We start from the raw sequence: 16,140 nt of genomic DNA, 5'->3' as shown, positions 1-16,140 counted from the left end.
AGGAATCAAACCTTGGACCTGCAGTATTTTTCTTAACCACTGCCCACTCTTACTAGTAGGAATCAAACATCTAAGTTTATGTGGGGATGGAAGACCACAAACCAACCAGCTGTGCGTGTGTTGGTGTTGTTCAACAATTCATTAAACAAACAAAACAGCAAATAAAATAAAAAAGTGAAAAGAAAGATTAGAAAATATGAATATATGCTTTCACGCCGACCTTATCAACCATTGTCCAATTAGATTATAATGTTCTCCCTATTGCATGTTCTCTTGTCCCTATAGCCTTCTAGCTTCCTACCAATTTATACTTTTCCTAGGAATTATATTACATATCTCTTTTTTTTCTTTTTAGAATCCAAATCTGAAAATTGACGTTGGATTCTGTCTCATCATCTTTCCATTCCATGCATGAAAAGTTTATAACTTCAAGAAATTTCTTTAATGGTTTGTGAATTAATTTTATATTAATCATTGGATAATTATCTGTATTTTGGTTATAATTTCTTTTACATTCTTGCATGATAAAATTGTATCATTTGCTTTCATCGTTAATAATTAATGACTGTAAACTTGATTTCAACTGCTTCACCATTAGGTTCCACAAAAGAAAAGAAAGAAAATTAGTACACTAGGCCCTTTTTGAATTCAATAGGAATCAGAATATGCTCATTTGTTGAATATACAGAACAGCTAAAATCGTACCATTACAGTAGGCTGACCTCATTTAGGATTTGATTGTTCTATGACTACAATACATATGAAAGTGAAATTTACAATTGAAAAGATTGTCATTTTAATTTATTAACCATCAGCTAATCATATTATCATTAAATTGATTAACATAATCTTAAATCCTATTAAAGATAGAGTGGAGAGAATCCATTTCACAGATTTTATTCTGTACTTTTTTTTCTATGTTTTTGGACAGAAAATAAACAGATGCAACTATCATCCCTACATGACAACTTCCATTACCTGTCCTTCTACAGTATTTCTTTCTCTCTATATATATACTTGTCCTTGCATAGGTTTGCACATGGCCTCTTCTGCCACAAACTCCTCTATACTCCATAAATCATACTAACAAGCCTCTTCGAATTTCAAATTAACCTCTATAGTTATTATTATGAACATTATGAGCAATTTCAAGAAATCTCAAATTCTGATGCTATCACTCTTAGCTGCTCTTCTTTTTGTTACACCTCTTTTATCTTCTTCATTAAGGCCTAAGTATCTTTACTTCATTATTAATCTTCTTATTCTCGCTCTTGGAGCTGAAGCCGGCCTTCTTTCTGCAGCCTTTTCCAAGCCTTTAGACGATAGTAAAAAAAATTCTGTCGTTTCCATTTCAACAAAGCCAATAACCCAAGAATTAGCTTCCTCCCCTCAGCCTGCATGTACTGAAAAGAAACCAATTAGGGTTGTTGAAAAATCTGCTTCAGAGAAGATTGTTAGCTCTGCTAGCATAAATAAAGCGGATAAAGTAAAAAAATGCCCTTCTATGCCTAGTCTTTTTTTCATAGGAAATGCAGAGAGTACAACAGAAATGGAAGATGTTCAAGAAAATAAACCAGTAGTAGTGGTGGAAGGAGAAGGAGAAGAAGTTGGTGAGCTTAGTGGGCAAGAATTATTCACTAAAGCTGAGACATTTATTGGGAATTTCTATAAACAATTAAAAATGCAAAGGGAAGAGTCTTGGAAGAGAATTCATGGGTTTTTCAATTAATTATTAATATTTTAAAATCATGTGATTTTATGATCACCAGTTCATAGAATCAATGGTTTTGAATTAATTATATATGATTAGATAGCTGATGATGATGAGGGTACAACCATTACTTTTAATTCATGGTTACTTATATATATACTTACTGAGTTTACTGTTCTTTTTTTTTTTTTTTTTTTTCTTGTACATAATTGGTTTCTATTTGTTGCTATGATCATGCTTTGTTTTTATCTGTGATCATATAAGTAAGTGTACAGACACTTCAATGACATTTAATGTGTTGATAGTGTCATAGAAATATATTAAATATGAATATATATTTAATTTTTAAATATCATTAAGATCCTGATGCATGGTGTTATTTCTGGTCTTTATTATTTCTTTTATGATGGAAACTAATACATTTTTTTTTTAATTTCTTTAAAAAACTTTAGAATACTTCTAAGAGATATAACACATTCAGGGATATGAAAGTTCATGTTCATATATTGATAAAGATACAGAAATTTCCATAAAATTGCGATATTCATTTATTTATTTATTTTTCTTGGAAAAGGCAAGAATGTAAGCATATCGGACCATCATTAAAATTTTTTTTCCACTCCTAGAATCTCAATCCCTGGTCTCAGTATCAAGAGGCCTTCATTTAGTTTGTATGTATATATATCATTCCCAGAAGTTTCATTTCATTATAAGTATTTATATTCCAGAAATCTTTTATTCATCGGAAGAATAAGTGGATCAAAATAGTATTATGAATTATACTGTGAGTGAGAGGACTCGAGATTGGTGATATTAATTTGAAAAGTATTACTTTTATTATTAGATAACATTGTTAAATTTAATTATCTTAGCGGTCAAGAATTATTTGTTTTATGATTTTTAGGCTATTCACAATAAGATGTTATAATTAAGATTGTAAATAAGTCAAATTTCATAAATGTATATTTGAGCTTAAGCTCGAGTTTGAACTCTATTGGAGCTTGAAAATTTAGAGTTTTTGTTGTTTGTAAATTTATAAATTATCAATTTAAAAAAAAATTGTGAGTCTTCAAACTTAAGTTGGATTAAGACATTTTAATTTATCAAATGAGATGGAATATTCATATTTGTGTTATTACACGTTCTGTGTCCAAAGGAATGGTCAGTTTTCCATTCTTTTGTTATAAAAAGTTGAATACCTTTTTTCCTCTTTAACTTTATATCTCTGGCAATATGGCTGTGAGATTGAGAAGCATTCTTTTCCTTTCTTTTTCTTTTCTTTTTTCCAGTACGATTCATATGTTTTATAGAATACTACTAATCTGTTTTTGTCTTTTTTTTTTTTTTTTTTAAATAAATTAAAATATTTTTATATTTTATTTTCATCAAATTATAAGGTTCTTTTGTCTAATTTTTATATTTTTTCCGTTAAGTACTTTATGAATGATAAAAATACTCATTTTATTTTTAAAAATACAAAGACGGATTAGTTATATTTTTCAAACCATGGAAACCGTACTGTAATTTCTTGGAATAATACTTTAATATCTCTCTTTTGATTTCTGTGTTTTCTTATCGATTTAACGGAAAAGCATGTAAAAAATGGACAGAAGGACCTAGTGGTATAACAGAAGTAAAATATAAGAATAAATTAATATATTTTAAAAAAGACAGAGATAGATTAGTTGAATTTTGCAAACCACGTAAATTGTACTGTAATTTTCACTTTAGTAAATATGTCATTAGTATTATTCCCGTTTTGTTTGATACGCGTATTTGTCACATTGGATAGTTATTTTTGAGGATGAAGTTGTTTGGGAGATATACATCAGCTTCTATCATTGTGATGCATGCAAATCGTGTTTTTATTTTTATTTTTCATGATATTATGAAATTTATGATATTAAATTTCATTTTTAGAATATTCATTTTTAATTTTACTTATAATATTAACATTAAACTCAATAATACTATAATATTGATTTGCTAATAATATATTGTCCTTTTGTGGAAGTTTTTTCATATTTTAATTAAGAATTATAATTATAAGTCAAATAAGAATCTTAATAAAGATACTTTAATTTAATTAATTATATTTGCTATGGGGTAAAAATAATGTAGGTTAAGCATAATTTATTTTTAATGGCTAAAAAATCCATTGAAATAAAATACAAAATCTTGAACAGTATGTAATATAATTATAGATTTAATAAAATGAAAATTGTTAACGATGAAAGTTTTATACTAATTAAAGTTTTGGTCATGAATCTTCTTTTTGATTTTGAATTTATTCAAATTTTCAGACAAAAAAGCAAAATATGAAAAACTATGGTAAATATTTTATTTAATTATTTCTTACAAATAAATTAAAATTACAATGAGCATCATTATTGACAAATAAAAAAAATATATAAGAATAAAAAAGAAATGGGGTGAGAGAGGCTCGAACTCTCGACCTCAGGATGACTCAACTGTTTTAGCTATGAGACCTACGCGCTAGCCAACTGCGCCACCACCCCATTGATGTTTCTGTATCCTTTTTTAATGATATATAAACTTATTGTATCATTTTTCCTTATTAATAAATAGCACTGGTGGGCTCCTACAATACAACGAGGAGAATAAATAAGTCTCTCAAAAACATTTGAATCTATTTTCCCTAAAAATAGTCCCCAAAACACAAGGTTTTAGATCAATTTCTCCAATTGTCCGAGGATGAAGGAAATTCTTTTTCCTATAATATCAAAAAATCAACTGTATACATCTATATATTTAGCCTTTCCGTTATTTCAAGCTCATCTATGTATTACACTTGACAAATACTGTAACAATCAGCAGTTAAAAATGGAATTACACAGATTACAATAGCATACAAACATCACTGACCCATTACTTAAAAAGTTGCATTACACAAATCACTATTTCCAACTTTGAAACATTTAACATTATGCAGTATAGTTTATTGGAGGAAGAACCAGTAAAGAAAAATACAAATGATACATGAAATTAATTTCTTGCTAACAACTAGGTTGAGTAGAACGTTTGCAACTCGTCAATCAATCTGTACTCAAAGCAAGTACCAAAAGCATCCCTGCTATAACACCTCATACTGCAGGTTATTTAAGGATAATAGAATGTCAGGCAATATGATTTTCTTGAAAAGCTCGTATCATTAATGAAGCTGCAGAATTTTCTGCATCTTTTATTCTCATTTTTTCTTCTCCTTCCATGCTGAGCAGGCCATCTATAGTTGCAATCTGAACTGAGCACAAAAATTTCTTCTCATGTGAAGGGCCCGTTTCTTTCTCAATTCTGCATGTTAAATTGTATTTAGAAGACAAGTAGAGAAGTCGAAGATTGACAAGAGTAAATTGCTAAATGAAAAAGCAAAGAAACTCAGTTGTTTTCAGAGCTTTTCTTAGCCATAATACATTAATCAAAGCCCTGACATAATTTGTTCACCAAAAACTACCTTCCAAAACTCAAAATTTGAATGCCTCATTTTATTCAATTTACCTAATTCCCACCACTTTATTCCCCTTCACCTATCGATGCATATTGGATGGTAAACTAGTAGGTTGGGGTACAAATCCAATATCAAATCAATCCTCATCATTCGATCATAGCAGCACTTTGGTAATATGCAAGCTAAGAATTTACTAATGGCAATTTGTAACGCTAATAGCACTTTAAACTAATATAGATTCTCGATGAAACTGAATATGAGAGTTTATAAAGGAGTTTTACCAAGACATAGTCAAAACTCAAAAGATAGAAGATCAACCCATGAAGCAAACATAAATTATGAAAATAATAAATTCACAAACAAATATTTGCAAGCATCCAGTTATAAATTATTAAGTGTGCTGTAGCTAAAAATGCATACTTGTAACTTGGTTTTGGCCATTTTCTCTTGCCACAGAGTTCATGCAACTTCTGTTTGGCTCCTTCAATCTCAAATGATCCGTCCACAATGTCCATGTCATCAGACAGACCAACATTAGAAGCCAGAGAAAGTGATAATTTCTGCAAAGCTACCTTAGCAGCGTTAAGCTTTGCAATTTCCTTTTGCTCAGAAGAACCAGAAGCAATAAATTCACCATCAACCAACACACTAGCAATATGTTTTGCCTCTTTTTTCCAGTATATGATATCAACTTCCTTCCGATGCTTTTGGCAAAGCTCAAACAACTTTGTAACTGGTTGCGGCTGTTGCTGCAAGTCTTCAAGGGTAACAATGGGCTCTAAAAGACCCCTAAATATCTGTAAGTGCAACACAACCAAAATACCTTATATACAATTGCCATAAACTCACAAACGTTAAAGAAATTAATCTAATTCTAAATTCAATTACCACCCATAATCTTTGAAGATCGAAATTGACATCAAAGTATATAGCAGCAGCGATGGACTCTATAATATCAGCAAGAATTTTAGGCGCTTTAACTGAGCCACCATGAGCAACTGGATCATCTTCATGAATTATTGCATCAGTAAATTCCGTAACCTACGTATGGATTAAGCAAACAGAAATTTAGAAAAAAGCAAAACATAAACAGAACTAAATTGAAGTACAAAATACCTCCACTCCTCATCTAATTTTACCTTATCGTCAAGGGAAGCAGCATTACGTCTTACAAAGCGATAAAGCCCATGCCTAATCGCAACTCGAGCAAGTTTCTCCGTGCTTATATTAGCAGCACGCAGAAGAGTTAACTGGCCTTGATCGAGCTGAGGATAAGCTAGAAAAACATGGCAACTCACGGCAAGTCCTAAAGCGGCATCGCCGAGGAACTCAAGACGCTGATAAGAGGCAGAGTCTGTATACGAGGAGTGCGTTAAAGCTTCCTCAAGAAGGCGTTTGTTTTTGAAAGAATAGTTTAAGATTTTTTCAACGGCAAACACCGATTCTTCCATTTCGCTTGATGGCGGCAATGATGGAGGCTCGGCGTTAGGAATGGCAGGGGCGGCGGCCGACGCTGGCAAGCAGAATCCGGAGGAAGCATGGGCGGGGTGATTGTGAAAGGGGTCCATTTAGACTTTAGTTACAAGTTGGTGACTTAATGTACTAATTCTCAGTCGCTGAAGAGAAGGTTATGTAATGAGGTAGTTTTCATCAGTTGACTTAACTGCTAAGATTACGACTATGTTTTCTGTTTCCTGAAGAACGCTAAAAACTGCTTTATGCTTTTTTGGTTTGTGAGTTTCAGAAACCGTTATCATGGCATATGAGCCCATTTATACACCAAACTGAACCAATCTAATGAAGACACATAATAAATAACTAATAATTCACTAGAAAAAAAAATATATATTACCTTTGAATGAACCATATACATATTATGAAGTCATACCAAAAAAGAAAAGAGAAAAAAGAATTTAAAATTTATTTTTAGTTAATTGATTTGTGTTGTTTTCTTACAAGACTAATTCAATCTATGATTATTAGCTTAAAAAATAAAAGATGTTATCATAAATATTTAAATACACATTAACATTAATTAATTTTCTCAAAGGAAAAAAAACATGCCACCAATGTCTCTGACTGAGACTGACTGCAGCAACACAAAATAGGTATACATACTCCGCCAGAACGTATAGGGAAAATGCAAAAGAAGGGCAGCCTGAATAGAAATTAAATGAATATAATGATTTTCTTATAATTTTCTAAAATTTGATCTGTAATAGTCTGAAATCCAATCACAGCAAAAGCATTAAACCATTGGGACTCACCCCCCAAAATCAATATGAACAACATTTTTCCCAGTTCCCATTACACATGAACAACACTAAAGCTACTGGCACAGAGACAACTTTCTCTTTTGGGGTTATTCCATGCCGACAAGCAGTAACTACATTAAACACCTGATGCTAATTCACATAAAAAAAATCAAAGATGATGAGTCATTTGCCGGAATTGCAAATAACAGCACGCAATCTTAAGAAAGTTTTGCAGTTCAATTTTAGTTCACGAGCATGTGATCAAAACCCCCACCAGCCTGAAGCCCTGGAACCCGATTCACTCCTACATTGTGAAGCAACTGCTGCAGCCATCGCCTAGTTGTTGGATCTTCCTGAAAGCATTAGAAAGACTGTTAGTTAAAGTATGAACCCTAATCCCTTGTTTGATATGAATATAAAGAAGGCTTTTACGTATAGTAAAACTCGCTGGCTGTATATCCCACAGTATATCATATCTTGTTTGACTAAGATAACAAGCCATGCATTACCCTTCTCCAGAGGAACACAATGTTTCTGTTTCAAGATGACAAATTACACAAGCAGTACTTACACGAAGGCAACTACTGAAGGTGGCATCTCGTAGCATGTCTGGCAGGCAACTTCTTAATGCGTCACAAGCCCTGAATTCCAAAGACAATAGCATATGCAAAATTTAAACATGAGCCAAAATGAATGGTTGACAACAGATGATGAAGAAAAAGAACAAACAAATTGATGAAAGAAAAGAAATGGATCCTTGGAGCCATTATTAACTTAATACTGTACCTAGGATTATCTGACAGTCGAAGATAACATCGAATAATATGTTTTAACAACCGAGATGAGGGTTGTTCGGCCAGTGCTGCAACCATGTTGCCCAAAACTCGACCAACTGCAAAAAACCGTTCTGCTGTAGTACAAATATAATCCAAGCCCACATCATCCAACAAGATTTTTTGAACAATAAATGTTGCAACCTGCCATCAGAAAATTCTTTAGCAAAAAGTCTCAGTAGCCTGACAGCTGCAAATACCAAAACAAGAACCCACACAAATGTCCACAAAACTAACTTTGCATTTTTCAGACATACCATCTCATTATTTTCTTCAGAATTTTTAAATGATCAGCTGCATACAATTTTAGCAAGAAAAGCATACACTGGCCTCATTTTACATAAAAAATAATGGCTTAGTTCGCTCATGTTAATTGCAGCATAATTACATAGCTTCAATTTGCATCAAATAAATCACTCAATTCTTCAGTATTGGTTTCAGTAAAGTCAGTATCTAGAGAGGGTGATAAAATTCAGCCCCATCTACGAACCGATTAACCTTTTTTTCTTTTTAAGAAGTAGTTTTATAGGCTATAAGGTTGTATATTTAGCCATCACATAAAAAACTTACATAGATATCGACAAGAATTTAGCAACAGTGACCTTGTTGAAACCAAGTCAAATTGAGTGACGCTGCCAATCATAATGAGCTATTCCATTCCACTCCACAAAACTAACTATAACCAAAGTAGTAAATTTGTTTGTTGGCAACTTGCTTACAAGAGATATACGAGAATGACAATCTTGTCTATGCTAAAAACCAAAATTTCTAAGATATTGAATGGCAAAACTTACAAGATATTCCTTCTAGTGACTGAAAAAAGAATTTTAAGGAACCAAATCAAATAAGAAACGTAAGATTATGTACTCAAAGTTAATTAGGAGAAGATAAAACACATTTCCAAAAGGAATAAACAGTGTCACAGATATAGCAGTAGGATAAATAAAAAAGACTCAAACCAAAACTCAACTGTTTTTGACAATTCGCTACCCATCTCCATGGTACGCAGGCACAATGGAATTATTTCAGTTGAGAGAAGGAAACTAATAACCTCAGTGTCATCAACCTGTTAAGAGAAATATATAGGCAAATGAATAAAACATAAAGTTAACTGAATATCAGCAAGGACGTACCTTCACAAGGGCACCAATGACACCTAAGCTGGTCAGCCTCAAGTACTCAAAAGGCCTTGACTTGCTAGTCGTATTAAGGAAAGGGTAAAGATACAAGGGTATATGAGCTGTAAAGGAGAAAGTATCAGTTGGAAGAACCATTAATATCATATTAGTTGCACTACATCATCTCCATGGAGCCAGGAGAAAAATTAATGTTGCCATGAACAAGATTTGTTGATTCCACAAGGTAAGATGGAACTAGGAAACTGGCAGTTTCTCAATGCAACACTGTTGAGTTTATGAGAATTGAGATCAAGAACATTACCATTGAGGAACAACATCCTTGTGTCTGGATGAGAGGCTACACACTGTAAGACAATGTAAAAAGATTGCAAAGCATTAAAACCATCTTGAACCAGCAATTCAGAAAACCTAAATTCTGCTATACAAAAATTTGGGCATGCAATTATCAATGCAAGAAAATGAAACAAGAAGCTGATCATAGGTTAAATTAAAAAAAAAAAAAAAGGAAAATTGTCTGTGTTTAACCTGGTTACATGCTCTAGAATTTTTTGGGTTAAAACACCACATACTACCAACATTTTGCTCAAATTCCCAGAACAGATAACATATAGAACAAAATTAGGAAAGTTGTTTTTAAAAGATAAAATTTAACCATATTACAGATTGTATTTTGAGAACGGTGGTTCAAGCTTTTCCACGTTCTGAGAGGAATATATTGTTGATCCCCCACACTGTCTATCTAAATCCTTCAATTCTTACAGAATTACCGGGCATATTAAGACCACCAATGTCACATTTATGACGTTAATCATGTAAAGGACTAATGATATGTGTCAAAAGATTTAGTGAGAACCCAAAGCATAAAGACCTTTTCTTCTTCTTTTTTTTTTCTTGCTCTCTCTCTCTCCGTTAAGCATCCTTACATAACATTTCATCCGAAGAAGATAAAGCACTGAAACATCCTGACTTCATTTCTTCAATAAAAAAGTGTGACAATCTAGGTATGGAACAAACTTCCAATTAAGAAAATTTACAGCTTTGATTTCCTATGCAGAACGACTATTTTAGAAACAATATTGAAACATCAAAGAAAGAAAGGAAAAGATTTGACCTGAAGAAGAGCAAGAGCATTGCAAACTCGGTTTGATTGTGCGGGAGAGAGGTTTGGTGGAGATAAAACAGGATATATAGAAACTATCTCCTGCAAGTAGAAACAAAATTCAAACATTTGGAAATATCAGACACAAAGGATATGATGGTTAAGAAATTCAATTTCCTAACAAAAATAGGCATTATGTCAAAAGCGTGGTACCAGAAAAATGTGGTCAGTCTATCTTGCATATTAGCTTCAATTAAAAGAAACACCTTGAACTATACACTATCACATGTGAATAGACATGCAGCAAAATATATTTTAACAAATTCCACAAAGAGTCAAGAACTAATTAGTACTTCCACCCAACCATAAATGCTACCCCAGCACCATCTCCCATTTTTTCATGTTTCACAAGGACCATTTCGTACCAAAATGAGTATCATTTTCAGCTTAGAAATGCAGCTTCCACATATCAATTTGGGAAGAGAATTATAAAGTTTCAAGAAAGTTTTATTCAAATATACTAGAGAATACAATGGACGATTTTATTTTCAAATACAGAAAAAAAAAGAGTAAAACAAAGGACCAAGATCTAATACCAACTTCAGATGGCATACCTGTAAAAGTGCAGCAATAGTACCAAAAGAATTCCACAACAATGGAGCCAAATCTTGAAATAATTCTCTCTTCTAAAAAATAAAAACCAAAACAAACACAAGTTTATTAGGCATACCTGTATGAGTGCAGCAATAGTACCAAAAGAATTCCACACGAAAGGAGCCAAATCTTGAAATAATTCCTTGTTCTAAAAAATGAAACCAAAGGCAGACACCAGTTTATAATTACAGCACACAAATTGCTCAGCAGCAAATTGCATCCACTTAAAGAAAAGAGCATTGGTAAATCCACACATGAATATTGACTAATTCAAGTACTGGAGAAATGTAATCCCTCCACTCATGATTCAGTTTCCTGATTAAAATAAACAAGAAAGTTTATGTGGAAAATTTATACTTGGTTGTTTTAATGTGTACAAAGCTAGAAAAATAAGGACATGAAAAATCCAATTAGTGGAGAGAGTGGGCCCAACAATTATGGAATCTCATTCATGTTGCAACCACTTCCATATAAAGAAGACTCTAGATTCTTCTTAGAATATTAGAAACCTAAAAGAAAGGGTAAGCCTTGCACGTCTATATGATCTTTACATTGTGAAAAGTTTTCAACATATAATCCTCGAAAACTACTCTATCATTTAGCCAAATTTGACAGCAATCTCCCAAGATACATCTCCAACAGATGATTAAACTGAGTTTTGACTGAACCTTTGAATTGGTTGATAGTTTCAAAACTAGGACTCTAAAGATATTATATGCCAGTGAATACTTACTGAGACATCACATACACAGTTGTTAGCCAACACAGTTGTCAGTCAGCACAAAAGGATACCAAACATGTAACTCATGTTTCTTTCAGACTGATCAACCTTTTGACACAGTAGAACCTAAAGGATGATCACACCATGGTCAAGTACTGCCAATACCTGATATGCAGCTCATTTCCTAAGCTAAACACTTCTTAATCTAGCATGATCATCCCCATCCCACATAACTATGTTGGCCGGAAACTTTCTTTGGCTGCCGTTTCTGCATTTCGGAAACATTTCCTGCATGGAAACATTTGGAAACGTCTTGGGAGTCGTTTCTGCAAATTAGGAAATTTGGAGACCCGTTTCCCCTCTCAGAAATATGTTTTTATAAATTGAAAGCTCTCATAAATTCAATTCTCTAATTAAAGAAAATACATAAATAAATACACAAAACATGCACTTTTTATGAGTATGGAACTTGTAATTCTTTTGGATATGATTAAATGTTGATTGGACTTGACTTATTGTTGAATGTATTTGATGGTTTATAATAATTTATTTTTTATATTTACAAATATATCCCTATATTTTTCATATTTACGTGTTTCTGTTTCCTATACTTTTAAAAACAACATTTGCCGCACTTCCACGTTTCCGTTTCCATGCAACATAGCCACATAATTCATATTTACGTGTTTCTGTTTCCTATACTTTTAAAAACAACATTTCCGGCGCTTCCACGTTTCCGTTTCCATGCAACATAGCCACATAATAACCAAACTTGTCCAAATAGAAAATTTCAGGAACGAAATGGCATTACGCATAAAGCAGAAACTCAAACTCCTTATAAAGTTAAAGGCCAATGGTATTGGCAGTTGTGTGCAGCCATCAATCCCAGCCATTAATGAAATGCAAGTGCAAATGTTTCGTGTGGAGAGAGAGAGAGAGAGAGAGAGAGGGAGGAAGGGAGGGAGAGAAGGGGGAGGGTGTTCCTGGACATGCATAGCACAAAAGGCTCAGATAAGTGACTTAGCACTCCTGTCCATAACAGCTTCGTACAAGTGAAGCATGGGGTATTGTAGGAACCAGAGGCAAAATTCAGAAATCCACTCGGTAAACAGCCAAATTTAATAAAATTGTATCATTACCAATAAAAACATTATGATAACACGTTGGAAACTGCACAACAATAGCACCTTTCTCGATTAAATAAGAAACCCTAAGCCTGTTTGTTTTAAAAGCAATTAGGGGAAATGAGAAGAACCAAAAGGAAAATCGATACAACTCTTTGTTTGGGTTTTTAAATGAAAAAGGGAAATAATAAATGAAAGAAGAGGGAAAATTACCCACTTAACATTTCCTACCACAATGCAGAGAAACGGGGAGATAGAGCTTTCTAAATTGTAGTATCAAATCCACTATCTTTCCATCTCTTAAGTTAAGACCCACACAATCAAAAACAAATTTAATTTTCTTTTCCCTTTCATTTTACTTATCATAATTTCCTTTCTTTTCCTATTATAACAGCTAAAGAAATTGAATCAAAGTAGACAGAAAAGCGTTACAATCGAAGAAGTGATCAAATTAATCTTACCTTAGAGAGCTCAAGAAGGGCGTTTTCTCGAAGATCTGGATTACTTAGGTCAAGCACCAAATGCTCTGCTGACGCCATTTTTCGGTCTTTGTTAGGCGGTGCACCGGCGGCGGTAGGAGTGGAGGCACTGGGGCCACCAAAAGGAGCATTCATGGAGAGAGACTGAGGCAGATTAGCCATTAGAGAAGCGCAAATGTCTCTAACTTTCCTTCAGTTTCTCGCAGTTTCTTTTACAGAGTCTGCCTGGATTTTTTTCGGTTTCTTTCTTCAGAGAGACGATTTTTATGCAGCAAAAGTTTCAGTTTCATTTGTCAGGTACAGGACACGTGCTTTTCATGCGCGTGGGGGGGTTTTGTCTGAGCCTTCGACAATGTCGCAAGTGAAGTGAAAACCAACCCACTAGCGATAGCAATCAGTAATTTTTTTCTTTTTCCTTCGAGGTAAAATAGATTTGGGTCTGAAGAGTATGTCTTGATTAACACATTTATCTATGTTAAAAAAAAAAAAAAAAAAACACATTCTTCCTTCTCCTTTTAAGAAATAACTATGACATTTTTGATTTCATTTTATTCATTGTCGGTCTTTCTGTCTCAAAAAGTCATTTTAGTTAAAAACATTATAATCATTTTCCAAAAATATAAGAACGAAAATGTTAATAATGACATAATTTAAAAACTTATATATACTTCACTCTACTTTAAATGATTATATTTAAATTTCATTTTCAATTAATGTGTGAGGAGCCGTTCTTAGGCAAAAAGACTAAACAATGAAACTGAAGTAAAAATTAAAGACATCATAATTATTTCTTGAAAATAAAATGATGAAAGTGTTAATCATTATCATTATATCATTATCTCTGGCTTCGCTCCACTCAGGTACAGTTCACCATCTTTCGGGTCCAGACAGACATGCTCTCACTCGAACCCTTCTCAGAAGATCAAGGTCGGTCGGCGGTGCAACCCTTAGGGGGATCCCGCCAGTCAGTTTTCTTGCGCTGGATTATGACTGAACGCCTCTAAATCAGAATCCGGGCCAGAAGCGACGCGCGTGTCTGTCGCTCGTTTGCCGATCCGCAGTAGGGGCCATCCGACCCCCAGAGGCACGTGCCGTTGGCTAAGCCCCGCGGCGGACTAGCTGCGAGAGGATAAACATTAGATTTTTTTCTTGTGCCTACATTGAAGAGTGAGATTGTATAAAATTTAAGTATTTGTTTTGCACTTGCATGAGTAAAATCTCAGATTTCATTACAAATACTAAAAATTAAAATTGCTAAAAACATTGCTTTCCTTGATTGATTGTTTTGCCACGACCATTGTGATAATAACCTACAACCTTTCTCTTGGTGTCTCTCCACCTTCGAGTGTCCTTTTTCCCTCTCCGTTTATCTTCTCCTCCCATGTGCAATCCTCTACGGCAATCAGTAAATGATAATTTAATATAGAAAGAAAAATACCACTACCGTCATCTTCTTTTTTTCCTTCCTGATCAAACTCCAATCAAAATTACCCATTACCTGTCAATAACAGCTATATAGTGAGTTAATATCAGCTGTAATTATTGTATATATATTTACTAATTTGCTATAATTCTGGTATTTAATAGCTGTAATCTGGGAATTTATTGGGGATGTAAATATGGGATGTGATGTGCTTAAATTTAGGAATATTGTAGGCTATCTCTTGTATAAATGTATATGATACAGAAGCATGAAGAGATACAGAATTTTCTCCAAATTCTTTTGTCTTGTTATGGTATCAGAGCCTTACGAGATACCTCTCTTGTGTTTTCTTGTCTGAGATAGTTCTCATCTTGTGTTGTTTTTTTTTTTCCCCCTTTTTTCATATCATCTTGGTTTTCTAATCATGGAAAATTCTGACGTTGTTGCTTGCATCAAATTCACAGGCAAGAATTACTTTGATTGGGAATTTCAATTCAAGATTTATGTTCAGGGAAAAGACTTATGGGGACTTGTTGATGGTTCGACTAGTAAGCCGACGGATTCAACTAAAACAGCTGAATGGGAAACAAAAGATGCTCGTGTGAAAAGCTGGTTGTTGCAAACAATGGATCTTTCCATTGCTGCCAACCTCAGACCATTCAAAACAGTGAAAGCGATGTGGGAGTATCTAAAAAAAGTGTATGCTCAAGATAATTCAGCTAGGCGTTTTCAACTGGAGCAAGATGTGTCCACTTACACGCAGGGAAATTTGTCAATCCAGGAATATTATTCGGGTTTTGTTGCTTTGTGGACTGAATATACTAAGATTTTATATGCTTCTATTCCTGAAGCATCTTTGGAGACAGTCATAAACCTTCATCAAACTAGTCAAAGAGATCGTTTTTTGATGAATCTCAGATCTGAATTTGAGATTGTCAGATCCAATTTGTTGGCTAGGACTAACATTCCATCTTTGGATGATTGTTTGAGTGAATTGCTTAGGGAGGAACAACGTCAAAAGACGCAGCATGCCTTAGAACAGCAAGGCAGCTTATCCAATGTTCTCAATGTTGCGTATGCAGCACAAACCAAAACTCGGAACCTGGCTGGAGTCCAATGTTACAGCTGCAAAGGATTTGGTCATATTGCAAGTCAATGTTCCAAAAATTTTGCAACTATTGCAAAACTAAGGGACATATTATTTCAGAGTGTAGAAAGCGTCCCCAGAATCGTACA

At 33.6% G+C, this 16,140-nt stretch overlaps 3 protein-coding genes and 1 non-coding gene across 5 annotated transcripts; 1 reads left to right on the top strand and 3 right to left on the bottom strand.

Moving 5' to 3' along the window:
* The first annotated feature begins 904 nt into the window (after positions 1-904).
* Positions 905-2,063, top strand: LOC105633000 (uncharacterized). The gene has a single exon (XM_012215495.4). It carries the CDS (start codon positions 1,130-1,132, stop codon positions 1,727-1,729), a length of 600 nt encoding a protein of 199 aa, XP_012070885.1. The 5' UTR covers positions 905-1,129; the 3' UTR covers positions 1,730-2,063.
* A 2,076-nt stretch (positions 2,064-4,139) lies between these two features.
* On the bottom strand, positions 4,140-4,230 carry TRNAM-CAU (transfer RNA methionine (anticodon CAU)). Its single transcript is given in 2 exon segments — positions 4,140-4,175; positions 4,193-4,230. It is a non-coding gene; the product is annotated as a tRNA-Met (tRNA).
* Positions 4,231-4,531: 301 nt separating this feature from the next.
* RTL2 (RNAse THREE-like protein 2) lies at positions 4,532-6,927 on the bottom strand. The gene is made up of 4 exons (XM_012215494.4): positions 6,317-6,927; positions 6,066-6,218; positions 5,598-5,974; positions 4,532-5,023 (listed from the first exon to the last, which is right to left on the bottom strand). Exons 1-4 carry the CDS (start codon positions 6,743-6,745, stop codon positions 4,849-4,851), a joined length of 1,134 nt encoding a protein of 377 aa, XP_012070884.1. The 5' UTR covers positions 6,746-6,927; the 3' UTR covers positions 4,532-4,848.
* Positions 6,928-7,346: 419 nt separating this feature from the next.
* LOC105632997 (Cell differentiation, Rcd1-like protein) lies at positions 7,347-13,751 on the bottom strand. Of its 2 annotated transcripts, none has more exons than XM_089724162.1 (9): positions 13,464-13,751; positions 11,234-11,305; positions 10,516-10,605; positions 9,706-9,748; positions 9,399-9,505; positions 9,236-9,331; positions 8,219-8,409; positions 8,004-8,073; positions 7,347-7,785 (listed from the first exon to the last, which is right to left on the bottom strand). In XM_089724162.1, exons 1-9 carry the CDS (start codon positions 13,641-13,643, stop codon positions 7,675-7,677), a joined length of 960 nt encoding a protein of 319 aa, XP_089580288.1. In that variant the 5' UTR covers positions 13,644-13,751; the 3' UTR covers positions 7,347-7,674. The 2 variants fall into 2 exon arrangements, with proteins under 2 accessions (XP_089580288.1, XP_089580287.1); XM_089724161.1 differs by lacking the exon at positions 11,234-11,305 and adding an exon at positions 11,118-11,189 and having other exon boundaries at positions 13,464-13,750.
* Between the last annotated feature and the right edge of the window lie 2,389 nt (positions 13,752-16,140).

Source organism: Jatropha curcas, chromosome 7, assembly GCF_041381405.1.
Source record: "Jatropha curcas cultivar XTBG-Jc1 chromosome 7, XTBG_Jcur_1.0, whole genome shotgun sequence".
NCBI lineage: Eukaryota > Viridiplantae > Streptophyta > Magnoliopsida > Malpighiales > Euphorbiaceae > Jatropha > Jatropha curcas.
This window is presented reverse-complemented; position numbering and strand designations above follow the sequence as displayed.

Excerpts from the sequence above, each read along its gene's own strand:
- LOC105633000 (XM_012215495.4), top strand. The coding sequence starts at position 1,130 with ATGAACATTATGAGCAATTTCAAGAAATCTCAAATTCTGATGCTATCA.
- RTL2 (XM_012215494.4), bottom strand. The coding sequence starts at position 6,745 with ATGGACCCCTTTCACAATCACCCCGCCCATGCTTCCTCCGGATTCTGC. Across the intron at positions 6,219-6,316 it reads CTGCTTCCCTTGACGATAAG|GTTACGGAATTTACTGATGC; the intron begins GTAAAATTAGAT and ends ATCCATACGTAG. Across the intron at positions 5,024-5,597 it reads TGGCCAAAACCAAGTTACAA|AATTGAGAAAGAAACGGGCC; the intron begins GTATGCATTTTT and ends TTTAACATGCAG.
- LOC105632997 (XM_089724162.1), bottom strand. The coding sequence starts at position 13,643 with ATGGCTAATCTGCCTCAGTCTCTCTCCATGAATGCTCCTTTTGGTGGC. Across the intron at positions 11,306-13,463 it reads CCCTTCTTGAGCTCTCTAAG|AACAAGGAATTATTTCAAGA; the intron begins GTAAGATTAATT and ends TTCATTTTTTAG. Across the intron at positions 9,332-9,398 it reads TCATTGGTGCCCTTGTGAAG|GTTGATGACACTGAGGTTAT; the intron begins GTACGTCCTTGC and ends TTCTCTTAACAG.